The 18,708-nt window shown below is 39.3% G+C and overlaps 1 protein-coding gene across 1 annotated transcript; it reads left to right on the top strand.

Annotated features, from left to right (window-relative positions):
* The first annotated feature begins 1,163 nt into the window (after positions 1-1,163).
* Positions 1,164-8,310, top strand: KICS2 (KICSTOR subunit 2). Its single transcript, XM_070947185.1, has 3 exons — positions 1,164-1,442; positions 3,411-3,699; positions 7,060-8,310. Exons 1-3 carry the CDS (start codon positions 1,208-1,210, stop codon positions 7,874-7,876), a joined length of 1,341 nt encoding a protein of 446 aa, XP_070803286.1. The 5' UTR covers positions 1,164-1,207; the 3' UTR covers positions 7,877-8,310.
* Positions 8,311-18,708: the final 10,398 nt, after the last annotated feature.

Here is an 18,708-nt window from a genome sequence, read left to right as displayed (position 1 = left end):
AAGGGGTGGATGCTACACTACCTTCTTTAGAATTAAACGTGCCTCAATACAGAAACCATAAGACTTGGAAAATATGTCACAGATCATGTAATTGACCCTCTTCACTGGGAAAATACATTGCAGCATTGCAATTGTATTCTAAAAATAGCACATTTATACACTGAAAGCCCAGAGAAAAACTTTGTTGATGTCACTTTTCTTTCAGGTATACTTTTCTTTCAGTCCTGCTTGTTCTGGAAATAAATCCTGCTTTTATGTCCTGAGGTCTAGAATTTACAATAATACATAATCACGTATCCAAACTGAATAGCATTAGCTATTCAGACTTAAGACTTACATACTGCTTTACAGAGTCCACATATTGCCCCCAACAATCTGAATCCTCATTTTACCAATCTCGGAAGGATGGAAGGCTGAGTCAACCTTGAAAGAGGAACTGTGGGCAGTCAGCAGAATGCGTGGTAACCACTGGGCCACCACACGGCTCTTCTAAATAGGGGGGGAAAGATCTATGGGTCTTATTCAAACTTCATACTTTTCCTTTGCATCTAAGGTCACTAGACCTCTATTACTAATAGAGGCGAACTTAATTTGGGTTAGCATCTATTATGAAAGCGCTAGAAAAAGCTATTCAGCAGGAGAAAGCTTGTTGGGTACTGAAACAGTCAATCAGTGTTTGATTTTTAAGCCTCTTCGCTGAGCAGCCTTTTTCAGCGTTTCCCTAATAAGTGCTAACCCTGAGTTAAGCTCAGCTCTGTGGCCTTAGCTGATAGTACTTCCTCGCGAGCTCTTGCTACTGTCTGAAACGGATGAGACCTTAATCCAGTGTTTCTCAACCTTGGAAGCTTGAAGATGGGTGGACTTCAACTCCCAGAATCCCCCAGCCAGCAGGTTGAGAAACACTGCCTTAATCAGTTACACGCGGAAGAATGTTTGCCTCCTAACCAATAACTGAATCGCTTCTCCATTGCTTCCACAGAGACCTCGTTGCCACGCCCTTCCCGTCCCCGATAAGTCACGTGGGGCTGAGCCTTTGAAAACCGCCTCTCCGGAATGGCTCCTGAAGGGGAAGGGGTTGGGCTCACGCCTGTCATGGCCTCGCCTCTCGCTCACGTGACTGTGGTTCCTGTGGGTCCGGGGCTGTCGCTTGGCGCAAAGGCTGGTGAGCGGAGGCAGCCGCGATCGTCGCGGCGGCGGCGGGCAGCGAATGGGGGAGCCGATGCCCGTGGGAGCGCCAGTCCCGGTGGAGCAGGCAGTGCTGGAGACGTTTTTCTCTCATTTAGGCATCTTCTCTTACGACAAGGCCAAGGACAATGTGGAGAAGGAGCGCGAAGCGAATAAGAATGCCGGGAGCAGCTGGCTTTCGCTCCTGGCCGGGCTGGCCCATTTGGCGGCGGCTGAAAAAGCCTACCATAGCATGACCTTCCTGGGCCAGAAGCTAGGTACCCAAAGTCGGGCTGCTGCTGGGCGCTGCATCCCACCTTCTCCATTCTGCTTTGGGGGGCGCTTCCCTGCGAAGGAGTCCTGAGTCATGGGCAGGGCTAGAGGAGGAGGGCGGCGGCGGCGTAGGGCTGGGTCTGGGGAAGAAGACTTTTTCTCATCTGCTGAGCCCCGCTCAGGGCTCGCCAAAAGTCAATGCTGGTGGGGACGCTTGAATCCCGACCTTTCTTACAGAACCGATTCAGTTTTCCAAATTCGTGCATTTCTAAGCTTATCCGAAGCACCGTTGCTCCCTTCAGAATGACTCGCTCTCTTTTTCTACCTCTGCATCTTGAGCGAAAACATTTGGGGTTGAGGTCTTATCAGTACCACTGTCCTTGGTGCTTTTGCTTATGGTGGGGAGGTGTTACTTTTGGACAGAATGTGCAGATTACATAGGAAAATCAATGTTTACTTGAAACAGGTAACAAATTGAAACACCCCCCCCCCATTTCTGATTAACTGTGGCTGTAATGTAGATTAGTACTTGCGGAGCTGTGCTGCCCATTTTGAACTAAAAGCTCTGTTCTTTTATAGAATCTCACAGAGAAAGCTAGTAGGTAACATTTGGAACTTAATTTTCTTTTAAGGCTCTTCCTGAATTTTGTTAAATTTAGCTGAACAAAAATGACAACTAAAATCTTTAAAATGAGAGGGTAGTGAACAATAGGTGTAATATATATCATAAGTGTAGTAGGAACAGTCTGCCAGCTTGTTGCTAGTTGTGAAGTTGTGTCCGACTTCGTTCGTCCAGGCCTTCCTGTCCTCTACCATTCTCTGGAGTCCATTTAAGCTCACACTGACTGCTTCAGTGACTCCATCCAGCCACCTCATTCTCTGTCGTCCCATTCTTCTTTTGCCCTCAATCTTTCCCAGCATTAGGCTCTTCTCCAGTGAGTCCTTCCTTCTCATTAGGTGGCCAAAATATTTGAGTTTCATCTTCAGGATCTGGCCTTCTAAAGAGCAGTCAGGGTTGATCTCCCCTAGGACTGACTGGCTAATGTAGTATAAATTTTATTCATATTTTTAAGACTAGCCCTTGAAATCTCAAAATTGGTATTATCAATAGGCTTTCTTCTGGATTATATTGCTTTATGTAATGTGGGTAATTAATATAATTTATAGTATTGCTAAATATGCACTAAGGATAGCAAAAACTATCTTGACTTAAAGACACATAATAAAAGTTACAGATAAAAGGAAGAAAGGAAGTTGGAGAGAGAAATGAAACTATATAGTAGTTGGAAAAAGAAAATATTAAAAAGAATCACTTGGTAATAAAATGACTGGCACATTCTGAGGAAAGTAATGAAAATGTCTTAGTATTTAAGAGAGGATAAAGTGCAAGGAAAAAAGTATACTTCTAATTTAAAATTGATTCATTCTAAACCTGCAGCTACCTATGGTTCTACCTTCATGGAAGGGTTATTTTTCTTTCACTTCTTTAATTCTCTTCATGGTTATTAGTCTTGTCGCTTTATATGCAGGTCTTCTGGTACATATAGCCATTATCTTGACTCCTATATAGTTATATAGAGTTTCTTTCATCTTCTGCTTGGTCAAAAAGCTGAACCACCTAGACTAGAGCTTTTAGTAGCAATGTGAAGTATCAACATTTAACAATGGCTGTTTACATTAATTTCCCAGGAAAGGAGCTCTTTTTCATTGTAATTAATTTTAAAGTTCTAAATATTGTGGAAACAAAGGTTGGATTTTGAGAGAGGTGAAAGTTTTTTAATAAATCATGCTGATAAATCGTAAGTTAATATTTTAACTACAGGATGAATATATACTGGTATTAAGGAATAATGAAAGCAGCTGTTAAAGTGTACCCCCTGAATGTATCAATCAAAAGAAAATTTGCATGAATATTGTATCTTCATTTCATTCCTATCTTTAGTGACAACCTATTCTTTAAAAACAAACAATAGGTGGGCAATCATTCTTCAGCCGTAAAGATTCTATACGAACTATATATACGTCTCTACATAATGAGCTGAAGAAAGTGGTAGCAACTGGTCGGAATGCAGTGGGAGGAACAGCTCCTCACCTTGAAGAACTACTTTCTCATCTTTCTGAGCAGCTCTGCTTCTTTGTCCAGGCTCGGATGGAAATTGCTGACTTTTATGAAAAAATGTACAGCCTCAGTACCCAAAAGTATATAAACTCTGAGGAACTGATAAATGTTTTGGAATCCATCCTCAAAAGATATAGCTCAAGGTTAGTATGTGTACACTATACAGAATGACTAGAAATCTGTAAAATTCTTATTAATATGGTAAAGGTAACAATACTCTCAAGTTGAGCTCTTGGTAACTGTATTTTCACAGTTATTCTGCCAACAGTAAGAAAGTGGTTTACTATGTTTTCAGGATGTTTTAGGACTTTCCAGTCTAGCCAACAGCGCTGAAATTCTGCTGTTGTCTACTATCTAATTCTGAACTCTAATTAGAACTCACCAGATCAGCCATTGGATAAAATTAAAGCATATTTTAAATTTCAAAACTAAGATTATTTAGTTTCTATTTTTGTAAAATATGTAATATATTCATAGTATCAACATTCTTTAGGCAAGAGTTTAGGCAATATTCAATTATATATATTATAATATTTAGAATTAGAATTCTAAAGCAAATATAGCACTGTTTTCATCTTTACATTTTTAACCAGAAAACCAGTACATGTGTACACAGTTGCTTAAAGGGCCTGGTGGCTCAGCAGACTGATAGCATTGTGATTAACACCAGCTGTCTGCAATTACTGTAAGTTCGAATCTCACCAGGCTCAAGGTTGACTCAGCCTTCCATCCTTTCTAAGGTAGGTAAATTGAGGACCCAGTTTGTGGGGGCAATAAGCTGACTTTGTATAAATATACAAAAGTATGAAGGCTATTGCTTAATGCAGGGGTCTCCAACCTTGGCAATTTTAAGCTTAGCGGACTTCAACTCCCAGAATTCCCTAGGCAGCAAAGCTGGCTGGGGAATTCTGGGAGTTGAAGTCCTCCAGGCTTAAAGTTGCCAAGGTTGGAGACCCCTGGCTTAATGCATTGTAAGCCGCCCTGAGGCTCTGGAGAAGGGCGGCATATAAATCAAATTTAAAAAAAAAAAATGCAGACCATAATCTGATTTATGATTTGCAAAAAACTGAAATACGTATAATATAGGCCCAAATGTGATTTTCGAGCCAAAAGTGTTTTGAGGAAATGGGGAGAGGAGGGGGGAGGGGGCAACAAAAAAAAGTGATGTCATGGAGTACAATTTAATTACTATATGTTTTGATCTATAAGACACTCTGGACTATAAGATGCACCTAGCTTTTGGGGAGGAAAACAAGGGGAAAAAATCTGCCTCCCAGCAATTTGCCTCCTTGCAGCAAGCAGCAAACAGCCTGTTCAGCTTCAGCACAGCCTGATTTAGCATGAGCAGGTGATTAGTGGTTGGATCGGTCTCCCAGAATACCATCAATCAGCTGTTCCAGGCTGCGGGGATTGCTGCCCGTTGCCACCTCCGCATGCCCCATTTTCAGTCTCCGTGGGCCCCGTTTTTGGCCTCTGCACACCTTGTTTTTGGCCTCCACATGTCCCATTTTTGGCCCATTCTAGACAGTAGCGGAGATCCTCACTGCCTGGAATGGGCCCAAAACGGGATGTGCGGAGGCCAAAAATGAGGTGTATGGAGGCAGCAATAGGTGGCGATGGGCAGCGGTGATCCCCACAGCCTGGAACAGCTGATCAGCGGCATTCCGGGCGGCCAATCCAACTGCCAATCAGCTGCTCGTGCTAAATCAGGCTGTGCTGAAGCTGAGGCTGTTTGCTGTTTGCTGGAAGGAGACAAATTGCTGAGAGGCAGAGACTGTAAGGTTTGGGCCAAAGGGTGGGTGGGGCTCCAACATTTGATCTATAAGACGCACAGACATTTCCACCCACTTTTGGGGTGGAAAAAAGTGCATCTTACAGACCGAAAAATACAGTACATAACTGATGCTATCCTTAGTTCATCTCTCTTAAGCCATTGGAAAGTATTAAGACCTAAGCCTTCTGTAAGTGCACACATAAATGAGATGGGATGGATAATGATTGTTGGATAATTGTTGGAGAATAATGATGATCTTTTTAGATGTGCCATCAGAGTAAATAAAATAATTCATAGCTCTTAAGATATTGGATATCTAGTGCCAAGGGTACTTAGTGCTGATTTGGTATAAACTCATTAAGTGATATAAGAGTGATAATTCATCTAATTTTATTTATATTCTGTCTTTCTTATTTTTATAAATAAAGCAGCAATACCTGATATTTATATTTATTTTTGTAAGCCATCGAGTTACTGACAATGAGTGGGGACCATAAAATTCTTATAAATAGATATTCCTTCCTCCTATTTTCCCTACAACAGCAGGCCTGTGAGGGGAGTTGGACTGAGAGAGAATGACTAGCCCAAAGTTGCCCAGCTGGTTTTCATGCCTGAGACAGGACTAGAACTCAAAGTCTCCTGGTTTCTGGCTTGGTGCCTTAACCACTAGACCAAACTGGTTCTGTAGCAAGTATAGAACTACCTGGTGAATATTTAATTTTTGTTAGAAACAGTGAAAAAAGTGTGGTATTACAGCTTTCATTAATTGTTGGCTTAGAAATACTAACAAGGAATGATAGTCTCCTTTTATACTATAAAGATATATTGTAAATAAGAATATTGAGTGTGTGTGTATACTGTATTTTTCAATATATAAGACACACTTCTCCCCCCCCCCCCAAAAAAAAATTGTGGGTGGAAATGTCTGTGCATTTTATGCAGCAAATGTTGCCGAAGCATCCACCCACCTGCTGGCCCCCATCCTTCAGCCTCTGCCTCCCAGCAAATTATCTCTTTGCAGAAAAACAGCAAACAGCCTGGTCAACTTCAGCACAGCCTGATTTAGCTCAATTAGCTGAATGGCGGAAGGATAGGCCGACCGGGATTACCGCCTATCAGCTGTTCTAGGCTGCAGAGATTGCCACGCCCGTCGCCACTATTGCCGCCCATCACTGCTGCCACCTATTGCCGCCTCCATGCGTCCCATTTTCGGCCTCCATGTGCCCCATTTTTGGCCTCTGTGCATCCCATTTTTGGCCCGTTCCAGGCGGTGGAGATAGGTGGTGGCAGCAGCAATTCCTGCCGCCTGGAACGGGCCCAAAAGGGGACGTGCGGAGGGCAAAAACATGGCGTGCTGATGCCAAAAACTGGGCATGCAGCGGTAGGCCACAGCAGCGATGGGTGACGACGGGAGGTGACGATCCCCGCAGCCTGGAACAACTGATAGGCGATATTCCAGGAAGCTGATCCAACCACCAATCAGCTGCTTGTGCTAAATCAGGCTGTGCTGAAGCTGACCAGGCTGTTTGCTGCAAGGAGGTAAATTGCTCAGAGGTAGATATTTTTCCCTTGTTTTCATCCCCAAAAGCTAGGTGCGTCTTATACTTTGGAGCGTCTTATAGTCCGAAAAATACGGCATATATTGAACTAAAGTATATATGTTTAACTAAAACAATAAATGGCTTGTTGAGATAATACCTTTTATGTACTATTTTTCCACCTTTTCTAGATTTCATCACCCAATCCTTAGTCCTCTGGAGGGCAGTTTTCAGTTAGAAACTGATGTGCTTATGCATCTTCTGAAGGCTCAGGCCCAGATCTCTGAATGGAAGTTCCTCCCATCCTTGGTCCACTTGCACAATGCTCACACCAAATTGCAGACATGGGGACAGATTTTTGAGAAGCAGCGGGAAACAAAGAAGCATCTCTTTGGTGGGCAGTCTCAGAAAGCTGTTCAACCTCCACACCTTTTCCTGTGGCTAATGAAACTGAAAAATATTCTCCTTGCCAAATTTAGCTTTTACTTTCATGAGGCACTTAGTCGACAAACAACCCTATCTGAAATGAAAACTTTGACTGCAAAAGCTAATCTTGATTATTTTGGGAAAATCTCTAGCTTCATCAGGAAATACGATGCTGTTAATGTTTCATTAATCTTTGACAATCGTGGCTCAGAGAGCTTTCAGGGACATGGTTATCATCATACCCAGTCCTACAGGGAAGCCCCAAAGGGTGTAGACCAGTATCCAGCAGTGGTATCACTGCCCAATGACAGGCCTGTCATGCACTGGCCTAATGTCATCATGATTATGACTGATAGAGCTTCTGATCTGAATACTTTGGAAAAGGTGGTTCATTTCTATGATGACAAAGTTCAGAGCACATACTTCTTAACCCGACCTGAACCTCATTTTACCATTGTGGTTATTTTTGAATCCAAAAAGTCTGAGCGAGACTCTCATTTTATCTCTTTCCTCAATGAAACGTTCTATTCTCTTAAGAACTCTAAAGCTTTTGCAAGCCTGAAGCCAGGATCCAAAGGGTAAGAGGACTGTTAAGACAAGATAGACAACAGTAACACAACACATTCCAAGCTTCCTCAAATAAGCATTTGTACATGTTGTCATTATTTTTAAAAGTATTTTAATAAGTATTTAATGATGAAAATTAAATTATTAAGCATTTTTGGAATGAAAAATCAGAATTATATAGAATTGAATGGGAACATGCAAATTACACAAAGGTGCACTAAAATTATCTGGAGTTTTGATCAACTTTTTTTTTTGTCTGACCCTTGTTCTTCCTATATGCACTTTATCTTTTGTTACTTCTTTGTTTAGGATCTGCAGAAAATTTGGTTTCAAATTTTCAACCCAGAGCTCACTGTCTTCTCTTAAAGTGTTTTTCAGTCATAGTCACTGGAAAATGCTAGAACTTAGAAAGAAATTATTGCAATAAATGAAATGCATTGTAGAATGAAGTATTTTATTTTTCCATTGCTTCTGCACCTTTCAGATAGTTATAAAAGCTTGGTTTGGCATTCTGTATTTTTCTAATGTGATACAGAAATTATTCTGAAATTCCTTACATTTACATACCTTATTTCCTCGAAAATAAGACCCTGTCTTATATTTTTTTGAACCCTGAAATAAGCGCTTGGACTTATTGCCATATTATCAGGGGGTGTCTTATTTGGGGGGAAACAGAAAAGAAACTCATTTTAAAGTTCATTTTAAAGCTGCAACATTACTGGCAAAGTTGAGCAGCAATAATTTTCAATCCTAAAACTAAGTGCTGAGGGTTAACAAGTGGAGTTTTTTATTTAATTATATTCTGTAATTAAATTTGAATGTTAATAACATTTAAAAATTAGAAAGGAAAAATAGAAGCAGGAAGATATGTAAAATAATACAGAAGGAACTGTACAGTATTATAAAAATCTGGTAAAATGATTACCAGGACAAAATTACAGATCAGGATTAGTATTTTAAATACTAAGTGCTAACTAAAATAATAAATGGTATTTTGGCTCTGTTTGGATTATTGTATTTTAGATTAATAAGATTTATTTATGAAAACATTTCAGTTAAGCAGTTTGGTTAATAGTTCTATTAAATTTGTTTGCCACCCATCTCTTCACAAGGGGACTCTGGGTAGCTTACAACACTAAAAACACTGAAATCATAAAAATAAATATTTCTAATAAAAATACAAATTATAATTAAAAGATGGAGCAGAATAGAGCAGGATCACAAGGGAAGAGGTGGGATCTTCTATTGGTCCATCAACCACCTCCAACATTCTTCCCCTTGGGGGCAAACCAGCTGGCAGAGCCGGGTCTTCAGAGCCTTATGAAAGATCAGGAGAGTGGAAGCAGATCTTACCCTGGAGTTGGGGAGGGGGATATGTTGCAAAGGGCAGGAGACATGGCATATATTGCTCTTCTCCCGGACACCCCTCCAACTGGAACACCTTGACAAACAGGGCACACAGCATGCCTTCTCTGCCAGGGTGAGTGGGGCAGGCCAGTCCCATTGGGGTGAGACAATTCCTCAGGTAACCTGGATCCATGCCGTGCAAGACTTTAAAGATGATAACAACTTGAATTGCACTCAGAAGCAAACTGGCAACCAGTGCAGCTTGCACAACAGTGGTGTAATGAGCCATTCTAGGGGCCCCAAGGACTGCCCAACCTGCCACACATTGCACCAGTTGTAGCTTCCAAATACTCTTCAAGGGTAACCCCATGTAGAGCATATTGCAGTAGTTCAGACACGAGATGACTTGGGCTTGAGTGACTAAGCGCAGACTCCTGATGCAGGAAGGGATGCAACTAACGCACAATGTGAAGTAGTGCAAAGGGTCTCCTAGCCACAACTTCAAGCAGCAATCATGAGTCCAGGAATTGCAGACGGGGGATGTCTGGGATGGTGCCATCCCATCCAGAACCAAAGTCCCGGATCTTGAAGTTCCATGCACTTAAAGCTATTCAGTCTGACCACGGTTCAATCAAAGCCTGTTATCCCCCATCCAAACACTCCCCCACCCAATCTCCAGGAATCACTGGAGGGTAGTGACAACATCACTTCGATTACCATGGGTGAGATATAAATTGAGCATCATTAGCATACTGATGATACTTCAACCCATGGCGGCAGGTGATCTCTCTCAAAAGGAGTTGAGAGAGTACCGAGCCCTGCAGCATGCTACAAAAAAGCAGCCATGGACTGGAATCTCTCCCTATCAACACCAATTGCGACTGATCTTGGAGAAAGAAACCAAATCAGTGCATGATTGTGTTGCCTAGCCTCAAACTCCATAGCTGGCCCTAAATGATACCATGGTTGATGGTATTAAAGGTTGCTGAGAGAAGTCAAGAAGAGCAAGGATGGTTGTACTACCTCCATCCCGCTCTTGCCAGAGATCATCAACAAGTGCAACCAATGCTGTTTCTGTCCCATAACGACCTGAATCGTAACTGGGAGGGGTCTAGATAATCTGTTTCATCCAGGACTCTCTGAAGCTGCCAAGTAACCACCTTTTCTATCACCTTCCCTAAAAAGGGAAGACGGGAAACTGGACAGAATTTGTCCAGGCAGGTGGATCAAGTGATGATTTTTTTTAAAGGAGGGATCGAACCAAGGCCTCCTTAAATGGCTTTGAGAACATACCTTCTTGCAATGAATAATTTATCATTGCCTGAACCCCCTGACAGTCACTATCCTAGAGGTTGTCACCAGCCAAGAGGAACTAGGATCTAATTGGCAGGTGAGGTGCTGATAACGTCAAGGACCCTGTTCCTCAGGTTCAGCCAGATTGAACTCTTCCCAGATAACCAAGCAAGATTTGCACAGCACATGGGCTTCAATTGGAAACAAATCCGAGGTTGCTCGTTTTTACATAACTGAAAATAAAATAATAGAAGACTGTAAAGAGCTAATGCACGGCTGAAAGAATCATATCACAGCTAGTTAAACTGAGACATTGTTTAAATGAAACCTTTTTCAGTACATCAGCATTTCACAGATAATTGGCATCCACTGTTAGGGAAAGAGTGATAACATGCACATCATGACACTGCAAGTCACTGTATACCTCACACCCAGTGGTGGGATTCAGCCGGTTCACACCACTTCGGGAGAACCAGTTGTTAACTTTCTGAGCAGTTTGGCAAACTGGTTGTTGAAAGAAATCATTAGGACAGAAAACCAGTTGTTAAATTACTTGAATCCCACCACTGCTCACACTACACTTGTTTCTGATGTTGTAATACAAATATGAAATGGCACAGCTTGCACTGTAGGATGCATATTTTGGCTAACTGTGAATGCCTACAGATAACAAAATAGTTCTGTTGCATGAAACCAGAAATCTGTGATTCTGTTGCTATCAAGACGTTTTTGGGAAACAAAATGTGAAAGTGACAATTTATGTTAATTATTTGGATAATATTATTGGGATGCAAGTAGCCATTTTTATATTTATACCACAATGCCTCATTTCTGGATTCTAGATGATTTGTTGTGTATTTTTAATAAAATAATGCAGAATGTAAAACCACACACAGGACTAAGTTCTACATTGGCAGCTCAGGAATGAATCCTAAAATGCTCTCTGGAAAAACCAGATTTTTACAACTTCCCAGAAGGCTATAAGGGTGGGAGCAGTCCTTACCATGGAAGGTAAAGGCAAGCTCTTCCATTGGAAGGGAGTCTCTACAGAGAATGCCTACTATTAGGCCACTTTCCATCATTCCAATGGTAACTGAACAGGTTTTCTGATTGGTTGAGATAGTATATATCAGGCGCTACAGTCTGTTAAATTCTCAAGATCCATCCTGGCAACTCCCATAACAATGGTCTACAGTAGCTTGTAAGCACTTAGTGCTTCTCGAGCGTGACAACTTTAAAGTGCATGGACTTCTAGTCCCAGAATTCCTCAGCTAGCCAGGTTGGCTATTTTGAGAGTATAAGTCCACACATCTCAAACTTGCCCTGCTTGAAAAACACTGACTTGCAGGCTTCTGCAAGTGTACCAGCTGAATTATTTTTTTATTGGTTTTTGGTTTTCAAGTGGAGCCCCAAATTACAATAATTAAATATTTACTTGGTGCTAAACAAATGTTTTTCAATTGTTTCATTTCTTGTATTTAAGCAGCTATATGCAATGGGAGCCAGACTACTGAATGTGAACAACAAAACGTGGATGAATATGCTTCTTTTAGTCAAACTTTAGACAAAATATCAGAGGAAAAAGTGAGACTGTCTACATAATTATGTTTCTTACACTTCATATGTCTTATACATCCCCTTGATCTCAGAGTATTGTGGATTTAACACTTGGTTTTGTCAATACGACAAGGACAATGCACAGATGGAGCTCCACAGGCTATTTTTGAAAAAACGCTGAAGTAAAATAGCTGCCCTGCTTTATTTAGGTGCAGCAAAAAATGGATTATTTGTTTTTGAAGTGATAGCATTTATTCTATTTTGGAGATAAATTGGGGGAAGGGAGAAATTGCTATTGCTCTGAGACAAGAAACATAACATTCATAGATTGTTACACCTTCTGATTAAATTTCCAAATGTAGTATTTTAGATTTGCTGAATGGAATATAATTGTAAACAGTTAAAACTTTAACAATAACACAGGTAATATGGGATATCTGTTGCCTCTATTGATTGGTACATCAATTGCAATTACTGAATGCTTCATCATAAAATGATTGTCACAGGGACAATCCTGTGTTTTCTGTTCTCCTATGATATATTTTCCCATTTTTACCTTGTCTAAAATTGACACTTGCCCTTTTCCTCTTCCAGTTCCTTTAGCTTTTTTTTTTTTTTTTTGCTATTTTCCTTATAAACAATGCCCAGATAATTCTTTAATTGCACAGCCTTTCAGGAAATGTAATTTTAAATGTCTATATTAATATTAAACTTAAAAGCATCTAATTTTGGAAAAGAGGTACAGATCCCGTCTTGTTGTAATGAACTCATATAAAAAGATTACAGGAGAAGTTGATAAAATGTTATTTGAGCTTCAGGTAATATCATATCAATATACTAATACAGTATAACAAAGCCACAGTCCATATTTGACAGTCAATTACTTGACATACTTGACAGTAAGTAAATATCCTGCACAACAGGATATTTAAAGAAAAATAGTCATACCTTTAAGCTGTAAATATTTAGGTGCTAATAGATCTGGGCTCTTCAACTTTTTTGGACTTGAACACATATTTAGAATTTGAAAATTAATATAAATAGTGCTTAGTTTCAAGATTTGTGACTGCAAACAAAACATTCATTTTATAGATATCAGAAGATATTCCTTGGAATTCCTAGTTTTCTGTACCGTTTCTCAAAAATGTATAACAATTTCCTCAGATCCCCTATATACATTGTACAAAAATAATTTTTCCAAATGTATTTCTCCAAACAAGAAAATATACCTGAATTATATATCTACAAATGTAGATATATGAAAGAATAGATGGAATAGTGCTTCCATATTCAAAGGTGGTGTGTAACTTGAGTGCTTCTTGACTGAGTTTCTGCTCAATGATCAGGTGGCAGCTCTGACCAGAAAGGCCTTCATCTGGTGCATCAGTTCTGCCCCTTCCTAAATTGGGCAGGGAGCGGGAGGGAGTCCTTCAGATAGTCACTCACCTTGATCACCTCATGGTTAGGCTACTGCAATGCATTCTATATGGGACTGCCCTTGAAGATTACCCCAAAACTCCAACTGGTCCTGAATGCAGCAGCATAGATAGTGATGGGCATAATTTAGTATCCCTCTGTAACATCTCTGCTTCAATAGCTGTACTAGTTACTAGTTTGCTTCTGGATGTGATTCAAGGTCCTGATTATTAGCCATAGGATATGGTTACTTGAGGGTCTCCCATTGTACGTGGTCAGCTGATTCGATCTGGCAGGGTTCTAGTATTTCAAAGGAGCCTGAAGACCTGGCTCTTAAACAGGCCTTTGGTACTTCAGACTTGTCTGACAAATGTCTTATCATCTCTACTGCATTTATTGCTTGTACAATTGTCTAGAACAGGGATCCCCAACCCCTGGTCCGTAAACTGGCACCGGTCCACAGCATGCCAGAAACTAGGCCACAGAAAAACCTCTCTTCACAGAACTGGTCCCTGGTGCCCAAAGGTTTGGGGGCCACTGGTCTAGAATACCCTCTTAGGATCTGAATAACTGACTGCTGCTATGAAATCATAAGCATTTCAGATTTAAGACTTGTAATGCATTTTTAATTGTAAATTTTACCAAAATAAAATAAAATTATTACATAGCATTCCAAGGACAAACATTAAAAAAGCAGCAATAAATAAGGAAAGATAACAGTATAATCAGAATACTTTTAAATGCCACTTTAGAAGATTGTCTTTAAAAAGGAGAATCTCCTAGTAAAACACAATAAATATTCTATCACAATAGACAATTATTTTCTTGCCTAACTACAGCTGTGGTTATTTTGCTGGTGTTGACAATAACAGCACATGCTGTCCAAATCCACAGCATTAATGCTTGCTTTGAGTTGATGTCACTTTATTTTTAAATTGCTATTTATTTAAATAGGTTTTAAAACAATTATAGTGTTGTAGCGAGGGAATAACGAGAGGCACAAGCAGGCTAGTAACAACAGCTCTTTAATTCAGGGTGAGACTTCAGCAAAAGAACACAGGCAACAGCCCTCTTTATATACTTTTCCGAGGTGACCAAGAACCAATCAGGATTCACTGTACATTTGAATTTCCTGCACAAAATAGATACATACATAACACCCCTCCACTCCCAGAAGGCACTTATTCTATCTATTTACATATTTACATACAAAATCACGCAGGTGACCAGGGCGTGTCTTAATCCTGGTTGACCTGCACAGTTCAGTTGTTGGCGAGGCATCGAGCCGGTCGGAGGGACCTCCCGTCTCTCCTGGCTCCGCCAATGGAACCTCCTGGATTTCTCCGGAGGTGTGGCTATCTCCGGCTGGGAGTGTCGGCTCGCTGGGGCAGCGCTGGAACTCAGGGTTGCCAGATAAGTATTCCGGCTTACTCGGGCTTGAGGTAGCTGTGTCAGGAAGACCTTGAAAGTTAGGACATGAGTTTTCGTTTTTTTTTTTGTTTTTTTTTTTAATTTTTTTATTATAGACAAACATACACATACAGACATAGACGTTTAAACAAACCAAACATAAACTAACTATACAATGAAATCAAGTCATAGAGCTTGAACTTTGAAAATAGAGCTACTTCGGTAATTATATATCTATATATCTGTATATATTATCTTTCATCATGTATCAATGTTTATATAACAATATTTCATTTTATTTCCTTATTTTTGTATCATTGGGTGGTATTCCCTTATTTCGTGTCTTTTTTATCTAACCAGTTGTACCATTTTTGCCAAATTAAGTAAAAGTCTGAATCTTCTTTTCCCTGTATTTCTTTGGTCAGTTTATCCATTTCCGCACATTCCATTGTTTTTTGTATTATTTTTTCTTCTGGTGGCGTGTCTTCCAATTTCCACATTTGTGCGAAAACGATTCTAGCTGCGGTTAGGATGTGTATTATCAAGTATTGTGTCTCTTTTTTATAGTCCTTTGTCAGTATTCCTAATAAGTATGTTTCCGGTCTGAGGGGCACTTTTTGGGTGGTGATTTCTTCCAGCTGACTTTGAATTGTTTTCCAAAAATTTTTGACTTTTGGGCATGACCACCACATGTGGTAGTAGGTCCCCTTCCGTATTTTACACTTCCAACAATTCTGATTGGTATTGGGAAACATCCTTGCCAACCGTGCAGGGGGGAGATGCCACCTATAAAACATCTTGTAAGTATTTTCTTTGTAGGGCACGGACATTGTCAGCTTAGTATTTACTTTCCACATTTTTTCCCAATTTTCTAGGTTGATATTATATCCAAAATTTTTAGCCCAAATAATCATATTTTCCTTCACCACTTCTTCCAATTTGTATTTTAGCAGATAATTATATATTTTAGTTATTAATTTATCATCTGATTGCATTATAATTTTATCTAATTCATTTCTTTCTTTTGGGATTCCAAATTTTTTCATATCACTTTTATATCTTGATTTTATCTGTAAATACGGCCACCAATCAATGTCCGTGCCCTGTTGTCTCAATTCCTCTCTTGTTTTCATATCTCCCTCTGCGTTCAACAATTCGTCATAGGTTTTCATCTTGTCTATATCCATTGTGTTCGGGTAAATTTGGGCCTCCATGGTTGATAGCCATCTTGGGATTTTGTCGTAGTGTTTTCTCCTTATTTCAGTCCAAATTTTTGCCAATGCTCCTCTGATATAGTGTCTCCTGAAGTGTTCATGTTGTCTGGGCTTTTCCTCCCATAAAAATGCGTGCCAGCCTTTTGACAAGTCAAATCCTTCTAGTGCTAGTGTTCGTTTATCTTCGAGTGTCATCCAATCCTTAATCCAAGTTAAAGCTGTTGCAGTGTAATAAGTTTGCCAGTCTGGTAATCCCAGGCCACCCCTTTCTTTGGTGTCCTGCAGGTGTTTCAGTTTAATCCTGGCTCTTTTCCCTTGCCATATATACTTTAATGTCATTTTATCAAGGTCTTTGAAATATGATTTTCCTGGGTTTATCGGTATTGTTTTAAATAGATATAATATTTTTGGTAGAATTGTCATTTTAATTGAAGCAATTTTGCCTAGTAGTGATAGTTTCAATTTACTCCATGCCTCTAAGTCCTTCTGAATTTGTTTGGCCAATTTAATATAATTGTCTTCTTTAAGGGATGATACCTTATTGGTGAGCCAAATTCCTAGGTATTTTATTTTTGTTGTTGTTTGTATTCCTAATGTCTCTTCCAATTCTTTCTCCTGGGTTTTTGTCAAATTTTTAGTTAGTAGTTTTGTTTTTTGTCTATTGATTTTCAATCCTGCCACTTCGCCATATTGTTCTATCTTCCTTAGTAAATTCAGTCCTGATTGTTTTGGTCGTTCTAAAATAAATACTACGTCGTCCGCGAATGCTTGTAACTTATATTCCTGGTTTTTTGTTCTTAATCCTTTTATGTCATTGTCATTCCTAATTTCATTCAACAGTGGTTCCAATGCTAATATATATAATATAGGAGAGAGGGGACATCCTTGTCTCACTCCCTTGGATATTTTGAATTGGTCTGTTGTCTCTCCGTTTATCCATATTTTTGCGATTTGGTCTGAGTATATTGTTTTAATCATATTTAAAAATTTATCGCCGGTTCCCATTTTTTCTAATTGCAATGTTAAGAATCCCCAATTAAGATTGTCGAACGCCTTCTGTGCGTCAAGGAAGAGTAAGGCCATCTTTTCGTCCGATTTTTGCTCATAATATTCCAGTATATTGATTATTGTTCTTGTGTTCTTATTGATTTGCCTATTTGGAATGAATCCATTTTGGTCTGGATGGATATAATTCACGATAATTCTCTTCATTCTCTGGGCCATGATTGATGTAAATAATTTATAATCTGCGTTTAGAAGTGATATGGGTCTGTAGTTTTTGGTTTGGGTGAGATCTGAGTCTTCTTTAGGTATCAATGTAATGATTGTTTCTATCCATGATTTAGGAATTTTGGCTTCTAAGATTGCTTCATTCAGGACTTGTAATAAAATATCATCTATTGGCTGGTATTCAATTTTGTAAAATTCCGCCGGGATGCCATCTGGACCTGGTGTTTTATTGTTGTTCTGCTTCTTCTTCGCTTCAATTAATTCTGACATCGATATTGGTCTGTTCAAGAGTTCTCTTTGAGTTTCCTTTATTTCTTGAATATTGGATTTATTTATATACTCTTTTACTTTTTCCAGTTGGATTTCTTCCTGTGCATATAGTTCCTGATAGAAATTTCTTACAATTCGCTTTTTTTCTTCATCCATATGCTGCAATTGCCCTTGTTCGTCTTGTAGTTGGTGTATTAATTTTTTTTCCTTTTCTTTCTTTAGTTTATAGGCCAACCAACGTCCTATTTTATTTGCAAATTCAAATTGGTTTTGTTTTGCCATTTTGATTTTCCTAGCTATTTCTGTTGTTGTTATTAGGTTTATTTCATGTTTAATAAGGTTTATTTTTCTCTTGATCTCTTTCTTGTCAGGTCTGTTCTGTAATTCTGCTTCCTGTTTTCCGAGCTCAATCAATAAATTGTTTCTTCTTTGCTGTTTCTCTCTGTTTTTCTTCGCCTTGAATGAAATTGTTAGTCCTCTTATATAGGCTTTTGTAGTGTCCCATAGGACTTGCAATGATGTTTGTTCCCTATTGTTTATTTGAAAGAATATCTCCATCTCTTTCTTTATAATCTCTATATATTCTTTATCTTTGATGATCTCTCTATCCATCATCCATCGTCCTCTTTTTGGCTGGCCTTTCCAGACTATTATTATAGGACTGTGGTCTGCCCATACATTCGGTGTAATTTCAATTTCTTTTATGTTTTCTCTTAGATCTGCAGTCATCCAGGCCATGTCTAGTCTGGACCAGGACTGATGGGGATTTGAGTAATATGTATACTGTTTTTTGGTTTTATTCAGTTCTCTCCAGGCATCTTTCAATTGTAACTCTTGAATCATATCCTTAAAGGTATCGGGTAGTGTCTTTTTCCTAGATTTATTTTTTTTGTTACTTTGGTAGTCATAGTCCATATCAACGATTGCATTGTAGTCCCCTATTATACATATATGTTTGTAGTCTAGTTCTTTAATTTTATCATGTATCTTTTTGAAGTATTCTTTTTGGTTCCCGTTCGGAGCATATATTGATGTCAATAACATATTTCGGGCCTCCATCTTAATGTCTATCATTAGTATCCTGCCATCTCCATCTGTGTAAATTTGTTT

Source organism: Pituophis catenifer, unplaced genomic scaffold (assembly GCF_029215685.1).
Source record: "Pituophis catenifer annectens isolate HBS135680 unplaced genomic scaffold, rPitCat1.0.hap2 SCAF_7, whole genome shotgun sequence".
Classification (NCBI taxonomy): Eukaryota; Metazoa; Chordata; class Lepidosauria; order Squamata; family Colubridae; genus Pituophis; species Pituophis catenifer.
The sequence above is the reverse complement of the archived record's forward strand: the minus strand, read 5'-3'. Positions and strand labels throughout refer to the sequence as shown.

Bases quoted from the DNA above. Each gene is read 5' to 3' on its own strand.
- KICS2 (XM_070947185.1), top strand. From the start codon at position 1,208: ATGGGGGAGCCGATGCCCGTGGGAGCGCCAGTCCCGGTGGAGCAGGCA. The intron at 1,443-3,410 runs GTACCCAAAGTC...AACAAACAATAG, and splicing joins CTTCCTGGGCCAGAAGCTAG to GTGGGCAATCATTCTTCAGC. The intron at 3,700-7,059 runs GTTAGTATGTGT...CACCTTTTCTAG, and splicing joins CTCAAAAGATATAGCTCAAG to ATTTCATCACCCAATCCTTA.